At 42.2% G+C, this 18,626-nt stretch overlaps 1 protein-coding gene across 6 annotated transcripts in view; it reads left to right on the forward strand.

The window, feature by feature from the left end:
- Positions 1–18,242, forward strand: part of sulf2a (sulfatase 2a) — a 51,383-nt gene extending 33,141 nt beyond the window's left edge. For 5 of the 6 annotated variants that reach the window (XM_084349438.1, XM_084349439.1, XM_084349437.1 and 2 more), the window contains 20 exons: positions 4,175–4,437; positions 5,191–5,430; positions 5,524–5,675; positions 6,979–7,148; positions 10,956–11,106; positions 11,377–11,552; positions 11,655–11,783; positions 12,062–12,118; positions 12,232–12,361; positions 12,838–13,045; positions 13,458–13,740; positions 13,863–13,959; positions 14,072–14,166; positions 14,887–14,946; positions 15,036–15,202; positions 15,362–15,504; positions 15,696–15,804; positions 15,896–15,929; positions 16,424–16,477; positions 16,857–18,242. In XM_084349438.1, the coding sequence (XP_084205564.1) occupies positions 4,245–4,437; positions 5,191–5,430; positions 5,524–5,675; positions 6,979–7,148; positions 10,956–11,106; positions 11,377–11,552; positions 11,655–11,783; positions 12,062–12,118; positions 12,232–12,361; positions 12,838–13,045; positions 13,458–13,740; positions 13,863–13,959; positions 14,072–14,166; positions 14,887–14,946; positions 15,036–15,202; positions 15,362–15,504; positions 15,696–15,804; positions 15,896–15,929; positions 16,424–16,477; positions 16,857–16,887 (2,679 nt within the window). In that variant the 5' untranslated portion in view covers positions 4,175–4,244 and the 3' untranslated portion in view covers positions 16,888–18,242. The remainder of the gene's footprint in view (positions 1–4,174; positions 4,438–5,190; positions 5,431–5,523; positions 5,676–6,978; positions 7,149–10,955; positions 11,107–11,376; positions 11,553–11,654; positions 11,784–12,061; positions 12,119–12,231; positions 12,362–12,837; positions 13,046–13,457; positions 13,741–13,862; positions 13,960–14,071; positions 14,167–14,886; positions 14,947–15,035; positions 15,203–15,361; positions 15,505–15,695; positions 15,805–15,895; positions 15,930–16,423; positions 16,478–16,856) is intronic. The other variant, XM_084349442.1, reaches the window with a different exon arrangement.
- The last annotated feature ends 384 nt before the right edge of the window (positions 18,243–18,626 follow it).

Genomic DNA, 18,626 nt, shown 5'->3' on the forward strand with positions numbered 1-18,626 from the left:
CAACTTTTGTTGGTAAATTCAAGGGTCCTTGGAGATTTTGCACATTCTGTTCAGAGCTAGGCAGGCCAATGGGAACAAAGTCACACATTAGCAAAGCCCTGCCAGCCTCAATTATGACCAAAGGGATTGGCTTGATAGTGTTGCAGCGGGCCGCATTCAGAACTGGATGTGTCTATTTAAACTTTCCTGGCCACTTCCTTTATGTTTCCAGCACTAGAATACATCGGATGGCAAATTCCTGCATGGAGAACGATGTAGAGGAAATTTGGGGGCTACCGCTACCACATTCTGTTTTATTCTCCACTATTTTATATGGAAGACTTGGTCTGTGAATCTAGTCTTCATGTTTGAGAAAAATCCATCTGCAATGGAAGTGCTCAGGCTTTGTTCTCTCCAGACTCTATGCCTAGAGGTTCTTTCCTTTTCTCACACGTTCTCCATCTTTTTCTTTCCTTGTCTCAGAACACTGGTGATAGAAAATCCAGGAGTCTTGCTTCAAGCTGTGGGCTTTCGCCTCCATATTTCATATGCATTATGAGACACCGCTGATTAAATTTCAAGTGTACGCCATGACTCGTCCTCCCTCAATATGTAATAAATGTCTGTTTTTCCCTCGGTTTTCTCATCTTCTGTCGGTGTTTCGTGCCTTCTCAGGGGTTTGCAGATTGGACGAATCAGACTTTATGCCTGTTTCAAAGCCCAAGGTGTTTTATTTATAGGGAAAAAGTACATTAACGCCCCTGCAAAGTCTTTGGAAGATTTATCAAGCTCTTTCTCTCTCTCAGCTCCCTCACTGCTTCACTTGAATGGCGATAGTTGAAGTACAGATGTGCGATGTTGGGCAGTGTAACATATCTGTCTGTCGATCTGGTGTGTGTTTTCATCCCTGCACTCTTGCCACCGTCTTACCACCGTGCCCATGCTGTGACATGGCCAGCTCTGTTGTCACGGCATTTATAATTCAGCCTTCTCAATAAAAGATGGACGACATTAAGTTTTTATCTGGTGATGCAGTGCTGCTGCTCTCTCAGAGCCTCTTTACAAGCGGATGACTGAAGAGCAAAACTTTCCGACTCTGTTCCGACTTCCAGGCATCACTTGGCATTAGTATAACCCGAGATGATCCTTGTTCCTCAAACATGCTTTTAGAAGCTTATTCCCTATGATCTCATATTCCGCTAGCTTACTCCCCAGCCCTTCCTCTCCAAGCCCCCAACCTTTAATGAGTTTTGCTGAGAGTTATATTTACTCATGTTGTCTTGTGCTTCTGTCTAAATGGCAAAATTTCCTCTTTCATTCTGGGTTGTCTGGCTGAATCAGCATTGTCGTCTCGCAGCTCACTTAGTGCAAAGAGCTGATGTGGGCAGAGCTCTGTCAGGAAACGAGCTTCAAGTCATCCCAGTTTACAGAAACGACATGGTTTGCCTCACACTATGAATGCATACAAACCACCACATTGGTCATGTTGCTGGAGACTGAGAATAGCTCTGCTAAGTACCGCTGTTTTCTAACGGTTGTCCGTCTCTGTTCTTCCACACATCCTCAAGGTATAATGGCTTCTGTCTGTTCGAACGTTATGGTTTCCTCCGCTTTTTTCTTTTGTGGTTTCATGTAGCATCTGCCACCCGGAGAGATAAACAATAAAGGCAGATGAAAGAGAGAGGGAGAGAGCAAACTGTGAAGAAAGGACAGTATGTGTCAGTAAGAGCTGATAAAAGCCTGAAAATCCAATTAGTCCTCGGTATCAGGGGGAAGGAGGAGGCCTCATGGGGGTAGTGTCAGAAAATATTCACCAGCGGAGCATGTCAATAACACAACATTTACATACTTGGCTATTGATAGGTCAGCGTGTAAAATCGAGCGGATGTTTTCTTGTGCGACGGGACTATATTTGGTTTTGCCCACATCAGCTTTTTGAACAGATAAACAACCATCAAACGGCGGCACTGTACCTTCCACACCACAAACCACTCAAATGACGGAGGGCCATTTTAATTTGAGCACACTGAATCTATTCTATATCCCCTGGAGATGTCCTGGAATCCATTTTGGTGACAGTTAAATGTCTGTCTTTCTTTCACCAGGTTTTTTTTTTCTCGTGGATTTCCTCATTGCTAGTGTCTTGTTTTCATCCCATGCCAGAAATGAAAGGGGGATGCAGACAGAGAGCACAAGAAAGGAGCAAGGACAATTTCAAACAGCTCAGCGCCCTGGGTCAGAGCTCATGTGTTCCTTCGGGGGAGAACCACATGCCCTGGGAGTAGGAAACCAGAGCAAACACAGCTGCTGCTGTACTGATTTATTTGTGTGTGTGTGTGTGTGTGTGTGTGTGTGTGTGTGTGTGTGTGTGTGTGTGTGTGTGTGTGTGTGTGTGTGTTTATGCACATATTCACATGCACATGGCGTGTATTCGTGTGTGTAGGTGTGTGCATTTGGTACTAAGCAAGACCAAGGGGAGGAGGATGGAGAGGACATGTGTGGGCGTCTGGGAAGACCTTAATGAGCACAATCTGGACAACGGCGTAGAGCGGAGAGGAACAGGGAGCTTTGTGTTAGATAGAGAAGCTCTGCTACATTCAGCTCACACTTACTTCATCTTCTGAGACTCTGCATCGAAAGAACGATTCTCCTCTGTAATCATCTCTGCCCTTAAATGTTTAATTTGTTTTACATTTTTAGGGCCACATCCTGTCTTTGATAAGTGCGTTAGTTGTGTATGTGTGCATCCCCCCACCGCTGTGTGTGTGTGGGTGTCTGTGTATCCCCATGTCGAATTGTATTCCAGTCAGGTTGTTGTTAAAGAGGACTCACAGTCCCAGGAGGGAGAGGTTTTTTTTGTTGTTGTTGTTTTTGTCTTCATCTTCCTCCGGCCACATGCTCCTCGAGGACTCACAAACACATTTACACACACAAGCACAAACCCAGACTTTATTGTAGCAGTGGAGCATCTCAGGTCCACTGCTGCTTGTAAACTGTGTTTATGATTATTTGCTGCTCTGATTATGTGTCATGATAAAATAGGCACACAGTCCAGCTCTTCTCTGTAGCCTCATGTATTAATTTAATGATACAAATAACAGCTAAAAGAAATGTATATAAAATATAATGATTTATTTTTTTAGCCTACTATTATTAAAAGCAGATTTATTAATGTAAATTGCTATTTAATATTTAATGCTCAGTGAACCATATTTTTCGCACAGGTTCTTGCTTTATCTGCTGAGATTACAATTGTAGTGAACATGGTTGAACAGCAGATATCCAAATAAGTAACAATGCTCCTGTTCCTATTGCTTTGTTTTCTTTAAATTCTACATTTATATACACATATTGTTCCTGGAGTATATTTTAAATTGTACTAGATACTAGATAGGTACTAGTGCTACATGTTTGCAAGGGAGTGTAAGCAACAATTGCCATGGCAAACTCAGAGGGGGCAGGCTGTTAATGAGGAAGAGTGATTAGGGAACTAATTGGATTGTAGTGTAATTTTGGTGAACCGTGTGTGGAGATTAATTAAGAAAAAGCTCAATTTAACACGTACTTGACTCTAATTGTTATGTTAAACTTGCCAGAATTTGTAATTTTCTGCACATCTAGAGGCACTTTGCTTTTGTGATATTGCCACATTCATATTGCCTTCTTTCATTTTCAGAGGTACTTTTGTTTTTTTTCTGTTCCCCACTGTGTTTTGAGTATGTGGGATATTTGAAGTCAGTGTTTTCTGCTCTTCAGAACTGCAGTCTCACTCTCTTCACATTGTCACTCTGCTCGTTGACCCCTGTCTTCATTGTCCTCCTCTCATCCCCTCGTCTTCTGTCTCTCTCCTTCACCTCTGCCCCCCACACCTCCTCACATCCCTCATATCCACCCCTAACCCTCTCAGGGGGAGGTGAGTCCTGAGCTGGCCCTGGGCCCAGGCCCATTAGCCCCAGCCTGGCAGCCATGTGCTCATCACCAGAGATCATTACACCCAGCCAATGACACCACTCTAATGCATCATTAATGATTGATTAACGAGCTGAGCTCAGCCCAAACGGGTGCATTTGTACGGAAGAGCACCCTGTAATGGCTGTGCTAGGCCTGCATCTGCTATCCTTCACCATGTTTTGTGTGTGTGCATGTGTGTGTGTGTTTTATTCTTATCAGTCTCCATCCGTGTCCCGTCTCTCAGGTTGAGTGAGGGAGCCGCAGACGTGTGTGTGTGAAACGAAGGACTGAGGAGGTGACTGCAGAGTAGCGTGATGGCAGGGTGGGGGCTCTCCGCCCCTCTCCCTCTCCTCCTCCTTGTCCTGGTGGGAATCCTCCCTCTGGCCCAGGGCTCTGGATACCTGTCTGGGTATCGCCTCAGGTCCCGCCTGCAGAGAGACCGCCAGGTCCGCAACGTCCGACCAAACATCATCCTCATCCTCACTGACGATCAGGACATAGAACTGGGTAAGACATTTTCCTCCATTAATCCTTTCCTGTGTGTGTGTTTACTGTGTGCTTGTGCATCTGTCTCTCTCTGTTTGCTTTGTGTCCCATGGGTATGGGCATTCTCTCCATGTGTATCCAACAGCATCAGCAAGGGAAAGTCAGCCTAATGCTGCCTCTTGGCACCATAACAACTGGCCCACTCAAAGTCATGTGCTCCCCTTGCCAACTCCTCCATTGCTGGCATGAAATGAGGGCGGCCTATGGCTTCCATTGTCTGGGTGCCAAACCCTGGCCATCTCCCTTCCCGCTTAAGTCCTTTAGCGGCGTATTGGACTGGAGTGGCTGCATAATGGCCTCGGTGACATCCTTTGTCCTCCTGTGATCGCTAGTGAGAAGACTCCCATTGAAAAGCAGGAATTTATGGTCAAGCATCTGTTTTCCCAAACAATCACCATCAGCCTGAAAAGGTTTTAGTACACAGGAATCCAAATGGGTTACACTTTACCAAAAAGATTTACTTTCCCCTCCTTCTTTTTCTCTTAACTCGTCCATAATGGTTTTTGCACTTTCCCCCTCATGCCCTACATTTATATTTCTCACTCTTTACCCTCTCTGTTTTCCTCAATCTCTCATTCTTCTTTCCTTCTCCGTCTGTTTAATGTCCCCCTGCATCCCTTTCATTTCAATCCGTGGCCTTTGAATCTCCTCACCCTCCTATCCCTTCATGTGACCTCCCCCTTTCTCTCTCTTTGTTGCAATGTTTTCTCCCAGGCTCAATGCAGGCCATGAACAAAACTCGGCACATCATGGAGAAGGGCGGCACGCATTTCAGCAATGCTTTCTCCACCACGCCCATGTGCTGCCCTTCACGCTCCTCCATCCTGACAGGGAAGTATGTGCACAACCACCACACCTACACCAACAACGAGAACTGCTCCTCGCCCTCGTGGCAGGCACACCACGAGCCGCACACCTTCGCCGTGCATCTCAACAACTCCGGCTACAGGACAGGTGAGCGCCGTGAGTCTGACACATGAATGTCAAAGCAGATTCAAACAAAACGATTTCCAAAATGAACATACTGCTCGCCTCTTCTTCGCTCAGCCTTCTTTGGAAAGTATCTGAATGAGTACAACGGCTCCTATGTGCCCCCTGGCTGGAGGGAGTGGGTAGCGCTGGTGAAGAACTCACGCTTCTACAACTACACCCTCTGCAGGAACGGAGTACGAGAGAAACACAGCAGTGACTACCAAAAGGTATTTATACACTCAATCACAGAATGAGAGTCAGCGTGAAAGTCAAACAAGGTGTTCTATTTTAGATCACGTTGAGAGTTGTAGTTATCTCTGCAGTTTAATCATTTGACATTCAGTAACCATTTGTTACCCAAAAATTAATAAATAGTTTAGAAAGCATTACCTTTATAATAGGGATGGGACAAAATATTGATACAGTAATATATCGTATCGCTTCTTCTTTCGATACGGTTATCGATACACTGGCACCAAATATCGATATTTTTATTAATACATGCAGGAAATCTAAACACATTCACCTGACAATTAGACTTACTTTAGTCAATAATTCATGACCTTCCAAAGTGGTGTAAACTTCATTTACACAGGTTGAAAATAATTAAGTGAGCCATACTTAAAGCCTTCCATCATTTTAACTCCAGAATTGCCTTTTGCCAGTTTATGGCCATTTTACATTGTAATGATAGTACACATGGACACGAGTTGCAGTCGGCGTGTGTGATAAAGAGGCACTAAGCTAAGCTTTTTTATTCTTCAGTTAGACAGATATCATGATGTATCATCAGATGATTGTCTTATAATGTATAAATCATTGTGGAATCGCTGTATCTATTGTTATCGTGGGAAACATATCATGGATCGTATTGTGAGGTACTCTGTGATTCCCATTTAATTCTGTCCTGCCTTCAGTCTGTCTTGCCTTCAGTCTCAATGAATGCTTGATTTCCAGAAAAACCTCCCTACTTCCATGTCTACACCGTAGACTAAATGATTTAATAAACTCAGACTTTTCCTCCTAATGTTTTCATCTATTCCCCCCTCCACCCAATGCCAACCCCTGCTGTAGTCACTTGTTTGCATGAAGCAATAGTCAAACTATACAATTACACCATATAAAATTATGAGAATTTCATGCTTATTTCTTCTTTTTTTTCCAAAGTGGTGTTGATTGCTTCTTCTTGGAAATTTGGAAACAAACATGTCTCGTGTTGTTGGTAGTTGCTAGGCTCTGAAGCAAACGGAAAGTGGTCCGATTGTCTTTGCGACTGCAGTGCCAATAATAATACCACTTGGATTTGTTAGGGAGGTTGTCTGTTTTCACTTGAAGGGGATTTATCAGACAAAAATCCGGGTTCAAAGGGTTTAAACAGTAGATGTGAGTCATTATTTAGACATAGTGGTGCTTGGGAATCTTTTTTGACTCACACCAGGTCACTGACTCAACACCGTGCTGAAGGCTTTGACATCTGCTCTTCCTGTCACTCACTGAGGGCCTGATGGACACTGTCTGCTCTCTCCGCAGGATTACTTGACAGACATCATTACCAACGACAGCATCAACTACTTCCGTATGTCGAAGAGGATGTACCCGCACCGTCCTGTCATGATGGTCCTGAGCCATGTCGCTCCGCACGGACCAGAAGACTCCGCCCCGCAGTACAGCACCGCCTTCCCCAACGCATCACAGCACATGTAAGACGATGAGTAAAAATGCTAAAACCAGCTATGATAAACCAAACTGAGCGCACTCAGATTGTTCTGTGATAGCTGATAGTTAGATAATGTATACCGACTTGGTTTATGTGGGACACAGCAAACAAACACAAGGGTACATTTTTTTTGCCATTTTCACATTCACAGCTATTTACTTGCCTGTGAGTCATCGTCACATTCACGCTCTCTTTCATTTGACCCAGAATGACACAAATTCCATAATCTCAACTCCATCTTATCTTCCTGTGCCTGCAGTGTGCTCTTGGCAGCTGAGCCCTCTCCATGCACAGCCAGTGTTTCACTCCAGCTTATTTGGCTCATGTGTTGTTCACATTAGTGTTACCACCGTAATGAGCCCGGCTAATTTGTACCATTTTGTCAGCCGTGATCAAAGAGAGGTATGAATGATGTATGTTTAATGCATAGGTAATGAATTAGCCGTATTCACACACACACATACACCCACACACCCACACACACATAGAGAACATTTCAGCCTTTGTCTTTCTGACTCTCCATGCTCCGGCCGTCTGTATAGTGCTACTGGCTAATGGCAGACCTGCTATTGGCCTCCAGAGACAGATCCAAGGCCAGTAATGAGACTGCAGTTTCTGCCCCCTCCCTCCAGCCCCCTCACACCCTTCTCCTGCTCCATCTAATCCCTCCAGCATCATTAACCTGTGCCACGCAGGCTTTATACACAGAATATTCTAAAAATTCAGCCCCAGTGTCTTTGTACAAACTTTTAATTGCTCTTTCTCCATAAATTTGCCCTCCCTCGGGTGATGTTTTCTGAGAGCACTTCTCTGGCTATTTTTCTCACTCGATCTCCCTCTGCCCTTATCAACCACATGAAGAGAAACAGGCAGTAAAAGTCCTGCATTCCTCTGGTGATAAATGTTCCTCTCACCTTGGCACCTTGCAGACACATCTTCACACTACATTACAGTTGCCATTGTGGAGCAGGCTGTGAGACATTAGCATTTCTTAAAGTCGAATCGATCCACTCTAAACGTTAGATATATTTTCTTCTAGGATCTCATTAGCTATTTAGCTGTGTTTATTCTCAAATAATTAAAGTTCCATATGGCTCGGAGTTAATTATTGATCAAACTGTGCTTGCTCACTGTGTTCAGGCCTATCGATTGCCACGCTTTGCATTTTATATGGTTTATGTAACTTCCAGTTTAGCATTGCATAAACAGTTTTCTGGCTACTTTGGAACGAAAAGGATAGCAGATATCAGCAGACACAGGCAGAGGATATTGCTGTGAATGCACAATGTAACCGTACACACATTGGTACATTTTCTATAATCCAATTTCCAGCTATAGAGTGTGAAAGCACATGTATAGAGATGGAAAAGAACAACTGAATACAAATGTATGGATTGAGTCCTGTGCTTTGTTATTTCTCTTTTTACGATTTAAAAGAAGCAACTGATGCTTGTTCAGACCTGGTATCAACATGCATCCTGGGTGATCTCATCCCAAGTGGACAGCTCTAAATGTGTGAACACCCCCAAGAGGCATTGAAGATCCAATCATTCAGACCACATTCAGAGATGGTCTAGATCGCGTGGACCACATTCTTTTAGCAGTGTGTAGGCACATGTGTTCTTGGCTACATGTAAGGACCGCTTATTCAGCAGAAGTCCTCTGCAAAACAACAAGAAGCCACAACAACCGGCAGAATGGATTACACACTGTCTGATTACCATTTCGTTCTCTGTGATGTAAATTACATTTGTGGGCTCTCTTAATCTGCCAATGTTAGCAGCAGATGTTTGTTAATGCACTGTCTGTTTCTACTGAGCATTGAACTAGTACTGCAAAATCCCCAGACTCCCTTACAAATTGCATGATTTTTGAGTTGTTTAGAGAGGAGAAAAGTAACAAACTTTGCAAAACAGCTACATCAAATTCTAAATATGTATGCCTTCTTTTAAATTCAGCAATAACTGCAATACATGAGGTTGTTTCTGTCCTTTTAAAAGTGTCAGTTTGTTGAGGTGCACTGTACCAGCCTGTCTGTTTCCATGTCTAAAGGGCAGCCTACCTCCCAACAGCTGTTTGAACACACTGTTTCCACTGATTTCATCATTTACATCAACTATATGAAAGAAGACATTTTGACAGTAAACATGTCAAATTTTACAAATGCAGTAAACAGTAACCAATATAGGCTACTTCTTAGACGCCTGTGGAGAAAGTCCCCAGACTCCTTTAAAAAAACAAACAAACAAAACACTACATTCTGTGAATTGTTGAGTTAGGAGAAACTTTATAAACTTTGTGAAATGCTGTCTACAACAAATTCTTAACTATTTGGGCCTTATCATTAATTCAGCAAATGTTATACAAGAAGATATTTCCTTCTTCATGTAAAAAAATGGGTATCCTTTTGTTCCAGTGATGCACATGTTTATTTGCATATAGAGCGAGGAAGTGAGATCTGATCACTAGTGGTCACACCGGATGTGAAGAGCCTCAGAGATTAAATGTTTAAACTGTAATCCTTAAGATTTAAGTCCTGGCTGATTTTGTGTCACCTGTAGTTACTGGTGGTAACAAGGAATGAGGCTTAATACTAAAGGTCACAGAATTCTAGGGGCAGCAAAACAATTTTTATTTTTTTGTTTTTTTATGTTTTCATAAAAGGAGTCAGGCAATAACAGCCTTTATTCATCATTCATTCATTTTGAGCAATCATGAGATGATTTTATGCTGCACACGACATGTATCTGTGAACAGCAGGGCACAGTGAAAGGAGTCAGTTACCTTGCTGAGAAGTTGGAGATATGCAGCTCTCTATCTAATGGCTCCTCCTTTTGCCACTACTGTCTGCAGGATTTTAGACCTATCCACTGTCAGAAGATGGAGAAAATGATTGCTTGCTTGTTTTTGTAGAGGCATTATTGATTAACGATTGTGAAAAATGCAAAACTCTCCAACAACATACTGTATTCTTCATAATAAAAGTCAACTGGTGTTTTGCCATGTAAATGTTTTAATATCAAGTTCCATTTTTTTCCAGGAATTTTGAGACTGACACCCAGGTTGTAATAGTGCAAATATATAAATATTCCAATAATTGAATAACTCCAATGTTGTAAAAAGTTCCCAAAAGTCATTCTTGAGTAAAAGCAAAAATATCGTGTTAAATAATACCTTGGTAAAAGTATAAGTCACCCATACTGTGACGTGTAGCAAAGTAGTGAGGACCCAAAGACCCTCAGGAGGCAGAGTGTCAAGATCTGAAAAAATACAAAGCCAAAACACAAAAGCCAAACAAAGTACAAACCAGGAAAAATACAAGGAATAAAAGCCAGAAACAAACCATGGGAGCAGGGCCACAAAGACACGGGAACTAAACAGACAAACTGACAATGACAGCAGGGAACACACAGACTATATACACAAGGGCTGATTGACTAATAGGACACAGAAAAAGGGCGGGAAAACAACAAAGGAAGGAAGTGAAAAGCAAAACATGACACATAGAACAGCAGAACTTCAAAATAAAACAGGAAATGACAGAACCACAAACTCTATGACACATAAATAGTATTTGAGTAAAAGTCTTTAAGTATCTGATATTAAATGTGCTTAAATATCAAAAGTAGAAGTAAAGGAAAATATACATATCTTTACATAGTGCGTAAGTCTGTGGATAGTGCATTAACAGACTTCAATTGAAATTAATCTTTGAGATTGTTACTTTAAGAACACCATATTGAGTTTTATGTGGTTTAGTTTGATGTTTTTCTATCCTTTCCTCTTTCAGAACCCCCAGCTACAACTATGCTCCTAACCTAGACAAACACTGGATCCTGCGCTACACAGGACCTATGAAGCCCGTCCACATGCAGTTCACAAACATGCTGCAGCGCAGGAGGATGCAGACCCTGCTGTCTGTGGATGACAGTATGGAGAAGGTAGACGGACAAGCAGGCAGATAGACATATGCTTAAACAGAGAAACTTAAACACAGTACGTGCACACACACACACACATCTCCTCTGAGTGTCTCTAGCCCTGAGAGATCTGTGCTTGTTCTGACTGGGACTGTATAATGTATTCACTGACACACTTGGTAAATTGTTCTATCCCTTTTCCTTGAAACTGGCACAGGAGACTTGAGCTATCAAACATGAAGTATAACTTTTTACACAATGTGAGTGTTCAATGACTTATATCCTCTGCAGATGTACAACATGTTGGTGGAGACAGGGGAGCTAGACAACACCTACCTCATTTACACCTCAGACCACGGCTACCATATCGGCCAGTTTGGGCTGGTCAAGGGCAAATCAATGCCTTATGAGTTTGATATCCGTGTTCCTTTCTACGTACGAGGACCTAATGTGGAGCAAGGTGCCACGTGAGTGACACGGACTGTTATCTTTCTGTTACTTATTCAGATGTTCCAATATCAGATTATGAAATTCTAATATAATATCACCTTTTCCGTGGTTCCCTGCAGTAATCCTCATATAGTGTTAAACGTTGACTTGGCACCGACTATGCTGGACATGGCCGGTGTTGATATCCCTGCGGAAATGGATGGCAAGTCTATCCTCAAGCTGCTGGACACAGACAGGCCAGTCAATAGGTGAGCACAGACATTAAGTATTGCTCAGTGTCCTGACATTCAAAAGGCACTTAAAGATTGCTATTTAAAATGTTGCATATTAAGTCAAAAAGTGATTTGCCTGAACTTTTGAAAATGGAAGTTTTTTTCTTGGACAAGTCTACAATCCAAATATACACACACATTTCTTTCTGCACTGAACAAGGATGGCATTTGAAAATGGAGTGCGTGTTTTGTCAGTGCAAATATCACAGAGTAGTCTGACAGGATTTTTTCATTTCTTTCTAATCATTTTCCAGGTTCCAGTTGAACAGGAAGGGTAAAACATGGAGAGACTCTTTCCTGGTGGAGAGAGGGTAAGTTTTATTGATTGACCTTTTGCAGGACATGTTCTCATTCCAGGCATTGTCCTCCGGTGACATCAGACTCCTTGTCTCTGGTTTGTTGATGTGTTTTCCTGTTCTTTCAGGAAGCCTCCACACAAGAGAGCTGATGGGAAGGAAATGGCCCAGGAGGAGAACTTCCTGCCAAAATACCAGCGGGTGAAGGACCTTTGCCAGAAAGCAGAGTACCAGACCTCCTGCCAGCAGCCAGGACAGGTACCTGACCTGCAGGAGCTGGGAAGGAGAGGCTATTAAAGTTTCAGGAGAACAGCATGAAGTGTGGCTCATGCAGGGTGATAATTCGGTTTATGGTTGACAATTTACTGAGTATAAGATGCAGTCATTGTACTCTTGGGGCTCCATTTCACATTGAAGTCTCTTTTTTAATCTTTCAAAATGAAGTGCACTGAGTATGACGTGTGCATTAATGCAAGTGTATAAAGAGCCATCCTATTTGTTAAAATAGGATCTGAATTCATAAATTCATGCCACATGAACTTTCTATTGCTGTTGATCTAGAATATTTCCTGCATTTTAAGGGTTCTACCGAGCACCATTAGAGGTCTGCGTGGGGTAATTTGAGCATAACTCAATAAAGAACATTTTAGCATAATGGGTTTTTATGCATCAAAATTGCTAAAGCACAAGCACAAAAAAGCAGCATCATGAAATTTCCCTCTGCTTTATTACAGAAGTGGCAGTGTGTTGAGGACCCGACTGGCAAACTAAGGCTGTATAAGTGTAAGGGCATGGCTAGTCTCTATGCCCCACGTATGCAGGCTCTGATGGCCAGAGGTGCCTCTCTGCTGTCGCCCCCGGCCAACTCTGACAGCTGCAACTGCGGCGACTTGGGCTTCAAACCATCAGTCCTGAAGAGGAAGAGGCTGCTCACCAAGAAGAGTAAATTCCTCTTGTCACTCACATGTTCCGCTGTTCTGGTAGTTATTAATAGATGTGGTTTTGTTCAGAAAGACAGTTGTGATTTACTTTGAAACGTCCTTGCAGTAGCCCACAAAGTCTTACCAAACAGGGCCATTAATCTCTAGCTAAAATAACCAGCTTTTGAAGTATTCATGGGATGAGGAGTGTGTGTCTCTGCTGCCATCAAGTGGTGGACTAGGAGACAAACGAGCCTTTAATCAGAAAGACAAAAACAGAAGATTGTAAATGATTCAGTGGGAATGACACCAATTGCATGGAATGTTGATTCAAATCATTTCTTTCTGATAGTGCTGCTCTTCACTTGTCTACATCATAATAGATCTCGATTTTTCAGTATCAAAAACGCATTCCTCTTTTTCATCTTATCCAGGTTCCTCTGTCTCGTCTTATTCAGAGATGAAATCCAGTAAGACCGTCTCCAGGAAGCGCTGGGCCCGCTCCGTATCATTTGAGCTGGATGGAGACCTGTATGCCGTCGACCTGGAGGAGGGCTACCAGCCCCTGGGCTCCAGGAACAGCAGCTGGGCCACAGACAGGAGGAGAGGAGAGGGGAATGAGGATGACATCGAAGAGTTTAGTGGCATGGGGGTCACAGCCAAACCCACAACCAACAGTAAACTCACACCACCTGCTGCTCTTAAAGTCACCTACAGGTGCACATCTGTTCGCATCATTGTGTGAAGTTTTTGGTGATGAAAGAGAGAAATAAAATGTTAGGGAATCATTTTGACTGCATATGCATGATATTTAGTGGTCTGGTTTTTGTATCCTGCAGGTGCTCGATTCTTATGAATGACACAGTAAAATGTGATGGAGGTCTCTACAAGTCTCTTCAAGCATGGAAAGACCACAAACTTCACATTGAGCATGAGGTACTGCGACATTGTCCGTCTGTTAAATCTAGATCATAAAAGCTGTTTCACAGGTTGCTTGTGGTGCATAATGAGCTTTGTGTGAATATATGTTTGTTTCCACTGTGTTTAGATTGAAACCCTGCAGACCAAAATCAAGAACCTCCGTGAGGTCAAAGGTCACCTGAAAAAGGTGCGGCCAGAGGAATGTCAGTGTGACACTCCCAGGTGAGAATGTGTCAGAACCACTCGCGTAGAGATGTGACATTTTTGTGCAAATTTTTACTTTTACGACAATATTGTACTTTTTACTCCACTTCGTTTATTTAGTAACTTAAGTTATTAGTTACTTTGCAGATTCAGATTATTGAATAGAAAATATAATAATTATGTTGTTTTATAAATTAAGCTACCAGGCAGAAAAAAAGTAGTTAAATTAGCTCTAACTTACCAAGTTTTTACCAATTAATACGTCAATAATTATAATGCAGTAATATATTTAATGTTATGAAATATGCCAGTTTGCATGATTCGCATGTTTACTTTTGGTTCTTTAAGATATCTTAAATTATCTTTTGACGCTAATTCTATGAAATGTTTTATTTTGGTAAGATTTTGAGTATTTTACACTGTGGTTATGCTACTTTTCTTAAAGGTCGAGTGTGTCGGATTTAGTCACATCTAGCTAGGTTTGTCCATTCAGGGCTACTGTAGAATTATGACGATGTTATATAAATCAATATAATGAATATGAATGGTGAACCCTCAGCTAAGGTAACTAATTCTTAGTTTCAGGTAATCATACACTAATGAAAACATAACTGTAAATATTCTATTCTACTTCTGACAAAAGATCCTCTTAAATTGTACACACTGGACCTTTACCATCTGCTCTGAATACTTCTTCCACCAGTGTACACATGTGACCATTGTTTCTTGTCTTTACAGTTATCTCCTCAAGAATAAAGAGGCTTTCAAACTGAACGCAGGACGCATGCACTCACTCAAGTAAAAACTGACATTGTTTGACAATTAATAAATAATTTATTACTTCCTTTTGCAGCCTGACTGTATTTAATGTGTTTCATTCTCATCAGAATGCCATCGAAGCAAAAGAGTCAGTGGCTGCAGAAGGAGCAGAAGCGCAGAAAGAAACTACGTAAATTCCTCAAGAGGCTCCAGAACAACGACACATGCAGCATGCCAGGCCTCACCTGCTTCACCCATGACAACCATCACTGGCAGACTGCCCCCTTCTGGACAAGTGCGGAAATAACATGATTGTTTAAAGAGATTTGAAGAGTAGTGAGGTGGAACTGTTCAATGTTTTCCAGATACATTTTTAGAACACTGTTGTAATACCCCTTGTTTTCCACTCTCACTCCTCCCTTCCTCACCCACTCCCTTACCCTCCCTCCCTCAGTGGGTCCGTTCTGTGCATGCACCAGTGCCAACAATAACACCTATTGGTGCCTAAGGACCATCAATGACACACACAACTTCCTGTTCTGTGAATTTGCTACCGGTTTCCTGGAGTATTTTGACCTCAACACTGACCCATACCAGGTATTTCATTTGTTAGAGACACACTGTGCTGTGTGACAGATACTTAAATACCTCACCAATCATAACTATAAAATGATCCCATGACATATGATTCACAGGGCCTTCCTGTGAGCGCAGGGGGTGCAGATTTTACAGTTTTTTCCAGAGTTTCCAAAGCCCTTGCTGACACTGTGTCCTTATTATTCCTGTAGCTGATAAATGCTGTCAGCACCCTCGACCGCAATGCTCTGAATAACATGCATCAACAGCTCATGGACTTACGGGGCTGCAAGGGACATAAGCAGTGCAACCCAGAGAAGGGTGAGTAAGAAGTCTCTGAGGCAAACATGATTGATTATAGTGTCTCCAGTAATTTCTGACTGAGACTAATGTTACCTCCATTTCCTTTCAGGAGGAAAAGAGCGAAACTACTTCAGTGAATACAGGTATTTTCGTCTTCCTCTTATAGCCCAGCTGATTACTTTTACAAACACTGCAGATGGATTTCATGTTACAATTTGAACTCTGGGAGGATACAGCCTCCCTAGTGTGTCTTTGGCTATGTTTCTTCTTATTGTGAGTCATCTGGAGAGTCAGGAAAATAAAATACAGTCATGTGCTGAAACTGAACCTCTTCAAACTGTCATAGTTCTTTACTGTAGAGATCAGAGGCTTTTTAGCATGCAGAAGCAGAAGCCAAAGACGGACAAAATACAAGCCTGCTTTTCAGCTTCTGCTGTTCCCTTTATGTAATGAAGCCTAATTGCTTGTCTCTGCTGTGCGTGTGGGGGTGTATGTGTGTGTGTCTGCCTGTGTGTGTGTGCGCATGCCTGTATGTGTGTGTACCTGTATGTGTGTGTGTGTGTGTTTTGTGTGTATATACCTGTCTCCATGCACGTGCATTGGCCCTGCGCGTGTATACGTGCTGTGCATGCTTCAGGCCAGTTCATCGTCGAAAGAGGCCAAAAGTGAAGAAGCCTTCCTCCAAATCGCTGTGAGTTTGTCATAACCCATCTGTTCCTTTGTAGTCAGCCAAGCTCTCCCTCTATCTCCATCCAGATTTTTTTCAGCTTGGTCAGATGACCCAGCAGCATGCTCCCCTCCCTCCTACTGTGATTCTGTCCTCTTACACTTACAGTAACTCCCATTTACCTGCATTGCAAAGCTGCACCTTCTTCTCTCTCATTCACTCACACAAGTCAAATTCAGTAAAGCAATGCAGATGTGACACACTGTCTCATTGTGTTGTGTTTTCAGTCCTGTTATTGTCATTTCTTACTTTTTCTCGCAGTTGGTAGGAACAGACCACAACTGGAGCCATGGTTTGCCTCGAGTGGCACATTTAACTCACTGTATTTGTTTCCCCTGCACAGAGGGCAGATTTGGGAAGGATGGGTTGGTTAACCACCTGCATCCCACGACCCATCATTTCGGCCTCCTCCAGCAAAGGAGGGAGTAGGGGGAGTGCAGGCAAACCCAAGGACCTTGACCACACTTCGATGGACCATAACCTGAGATACTACTTTACTCTAATGTGGGTTTTAGTTCTTAAGAGAGCTGCTCTTCTTAACTCTCACCCAGGCAGAGGAGATGCTGAGACTGAGAGGACACTTAAAGACTCTCCAAGTGTTAATTCTACCTTCACACACATTTCATTCTCATTTATATCTTCTGTTACCCTCAGCTACCAGGACCATTAACATCAACAGGATGCTGTGAATCAGATGTGACTGTTTGGTGTCCACAAACCATTCAGTCTAACAGTACTGCTTGTACATAATATATATCAGCTTTAATCAGCTCTCTTTCATGTCAAACGGGACTGGGTGGAAACATGATGAGTTACATGTCACCTCTGCTGCTACACAACGATGTCATGGCCTCATGATGTCACTGTGGCACAAGCTGATTAGCTAAATCATTCGCTCTTGGAGTTACAAAAAGACTGATTTCCTTTCTTTGCACCAACGTGTCTGCACATGGAAGTGTTATGGACTTCTAAAACGGTAACTTCGTCATAATCTTTTGTAATATAGTTGATCTTAACGCTGATGAATGTCCTTAATGAATCATCATCTTCCTCAAAGCTGTGAGATGTCAGGTGGCCAGAGATTGCCTGCCTCGATCCAACCCCATCCAGTGGCAGCCGTACCTTGAACAGGCCTACACTATCTCACAATGATACCATCCAAACCTCCAGAACATTTGACCACTGGCAGAATGCGTCATTAGTGAATGCCATTTTACTCCTTTGTATTGTCAGTACCACACTGTAAAAGTATCCAAATAGTTTGTTCAGCTTGCTATACATGGTGCTACAGGATAACAATACGGAAGTAAAATCTTGCTGTACAGTACAGTATGTATTTGAATGTATGTTGTGCAATTAATATAAATGTTTACAATATTTTTTATAATACTGAAGAGGCAGACCTCATTGTATGATATGAGTTGACAAAATGAACTTATAGGGAGAAATGTAGCTTGAGAAATTTCCTTGCCCGCAATTTGTATGTTTGTCCTCTCCTAATTTACATCGGAAAAGCACTTAAAGGGTTCACTGTGAACAGTTGTGCCATGTACATTTAATGGATATATAGTTTACTCTGTGCCAGAGGAACAACACAACAGTGTAATACTTATTGATGTGAATTTAAGCTACCTGCCTTTGTTAGCTTCTTTGATTTTTTTTTTTTTTAGCAAATATTTCCATAGACCTGAGTGCTGATAGTAATTGTGAATAAAGTGTTGTTTGACCATAAAAATGACCTGATTTTTATTGTGAAATCACATGACTGTGTGTGTTGCTGTCCAGCAGGTGTCTCTGTCTGCTTGTCCACAGGCTAACACCAGGGTTACATTACAATTACATGAGTGGAAATACAGTCAGGTGATAACATGTAAAGAGATAGTTATGATCTCCAGCTCTCTGATTGGCTGAGTCAAGTGAGAGTACATTGTAAAATGAGCCTATCATAATCCTGATATGATATTCAAATATGAATTCAGTGTTCCGGGTTAGCATAGCTGGTCTTAGGTGGCTAACTATTTGAAAAGTACATTTTATACTTTAACTTCAAGCATAGCATAAAACATGAAAACAACCTGTCAGTAACAAGTCTACACTGCTATTTTAATTCACA

The sequence above is a fragment of the Pagrus pagrus genome (genome assembly GCF_965226575.1).
Source record: "Pagrus pagrus genome assembly, chromosome: 3".
Lineage (NCBI taxonomy): Eukaryota > Metazoa > Chordata > Actinopteri > Spariformes > Sparidae > Pagrus > Pagrus pagrus.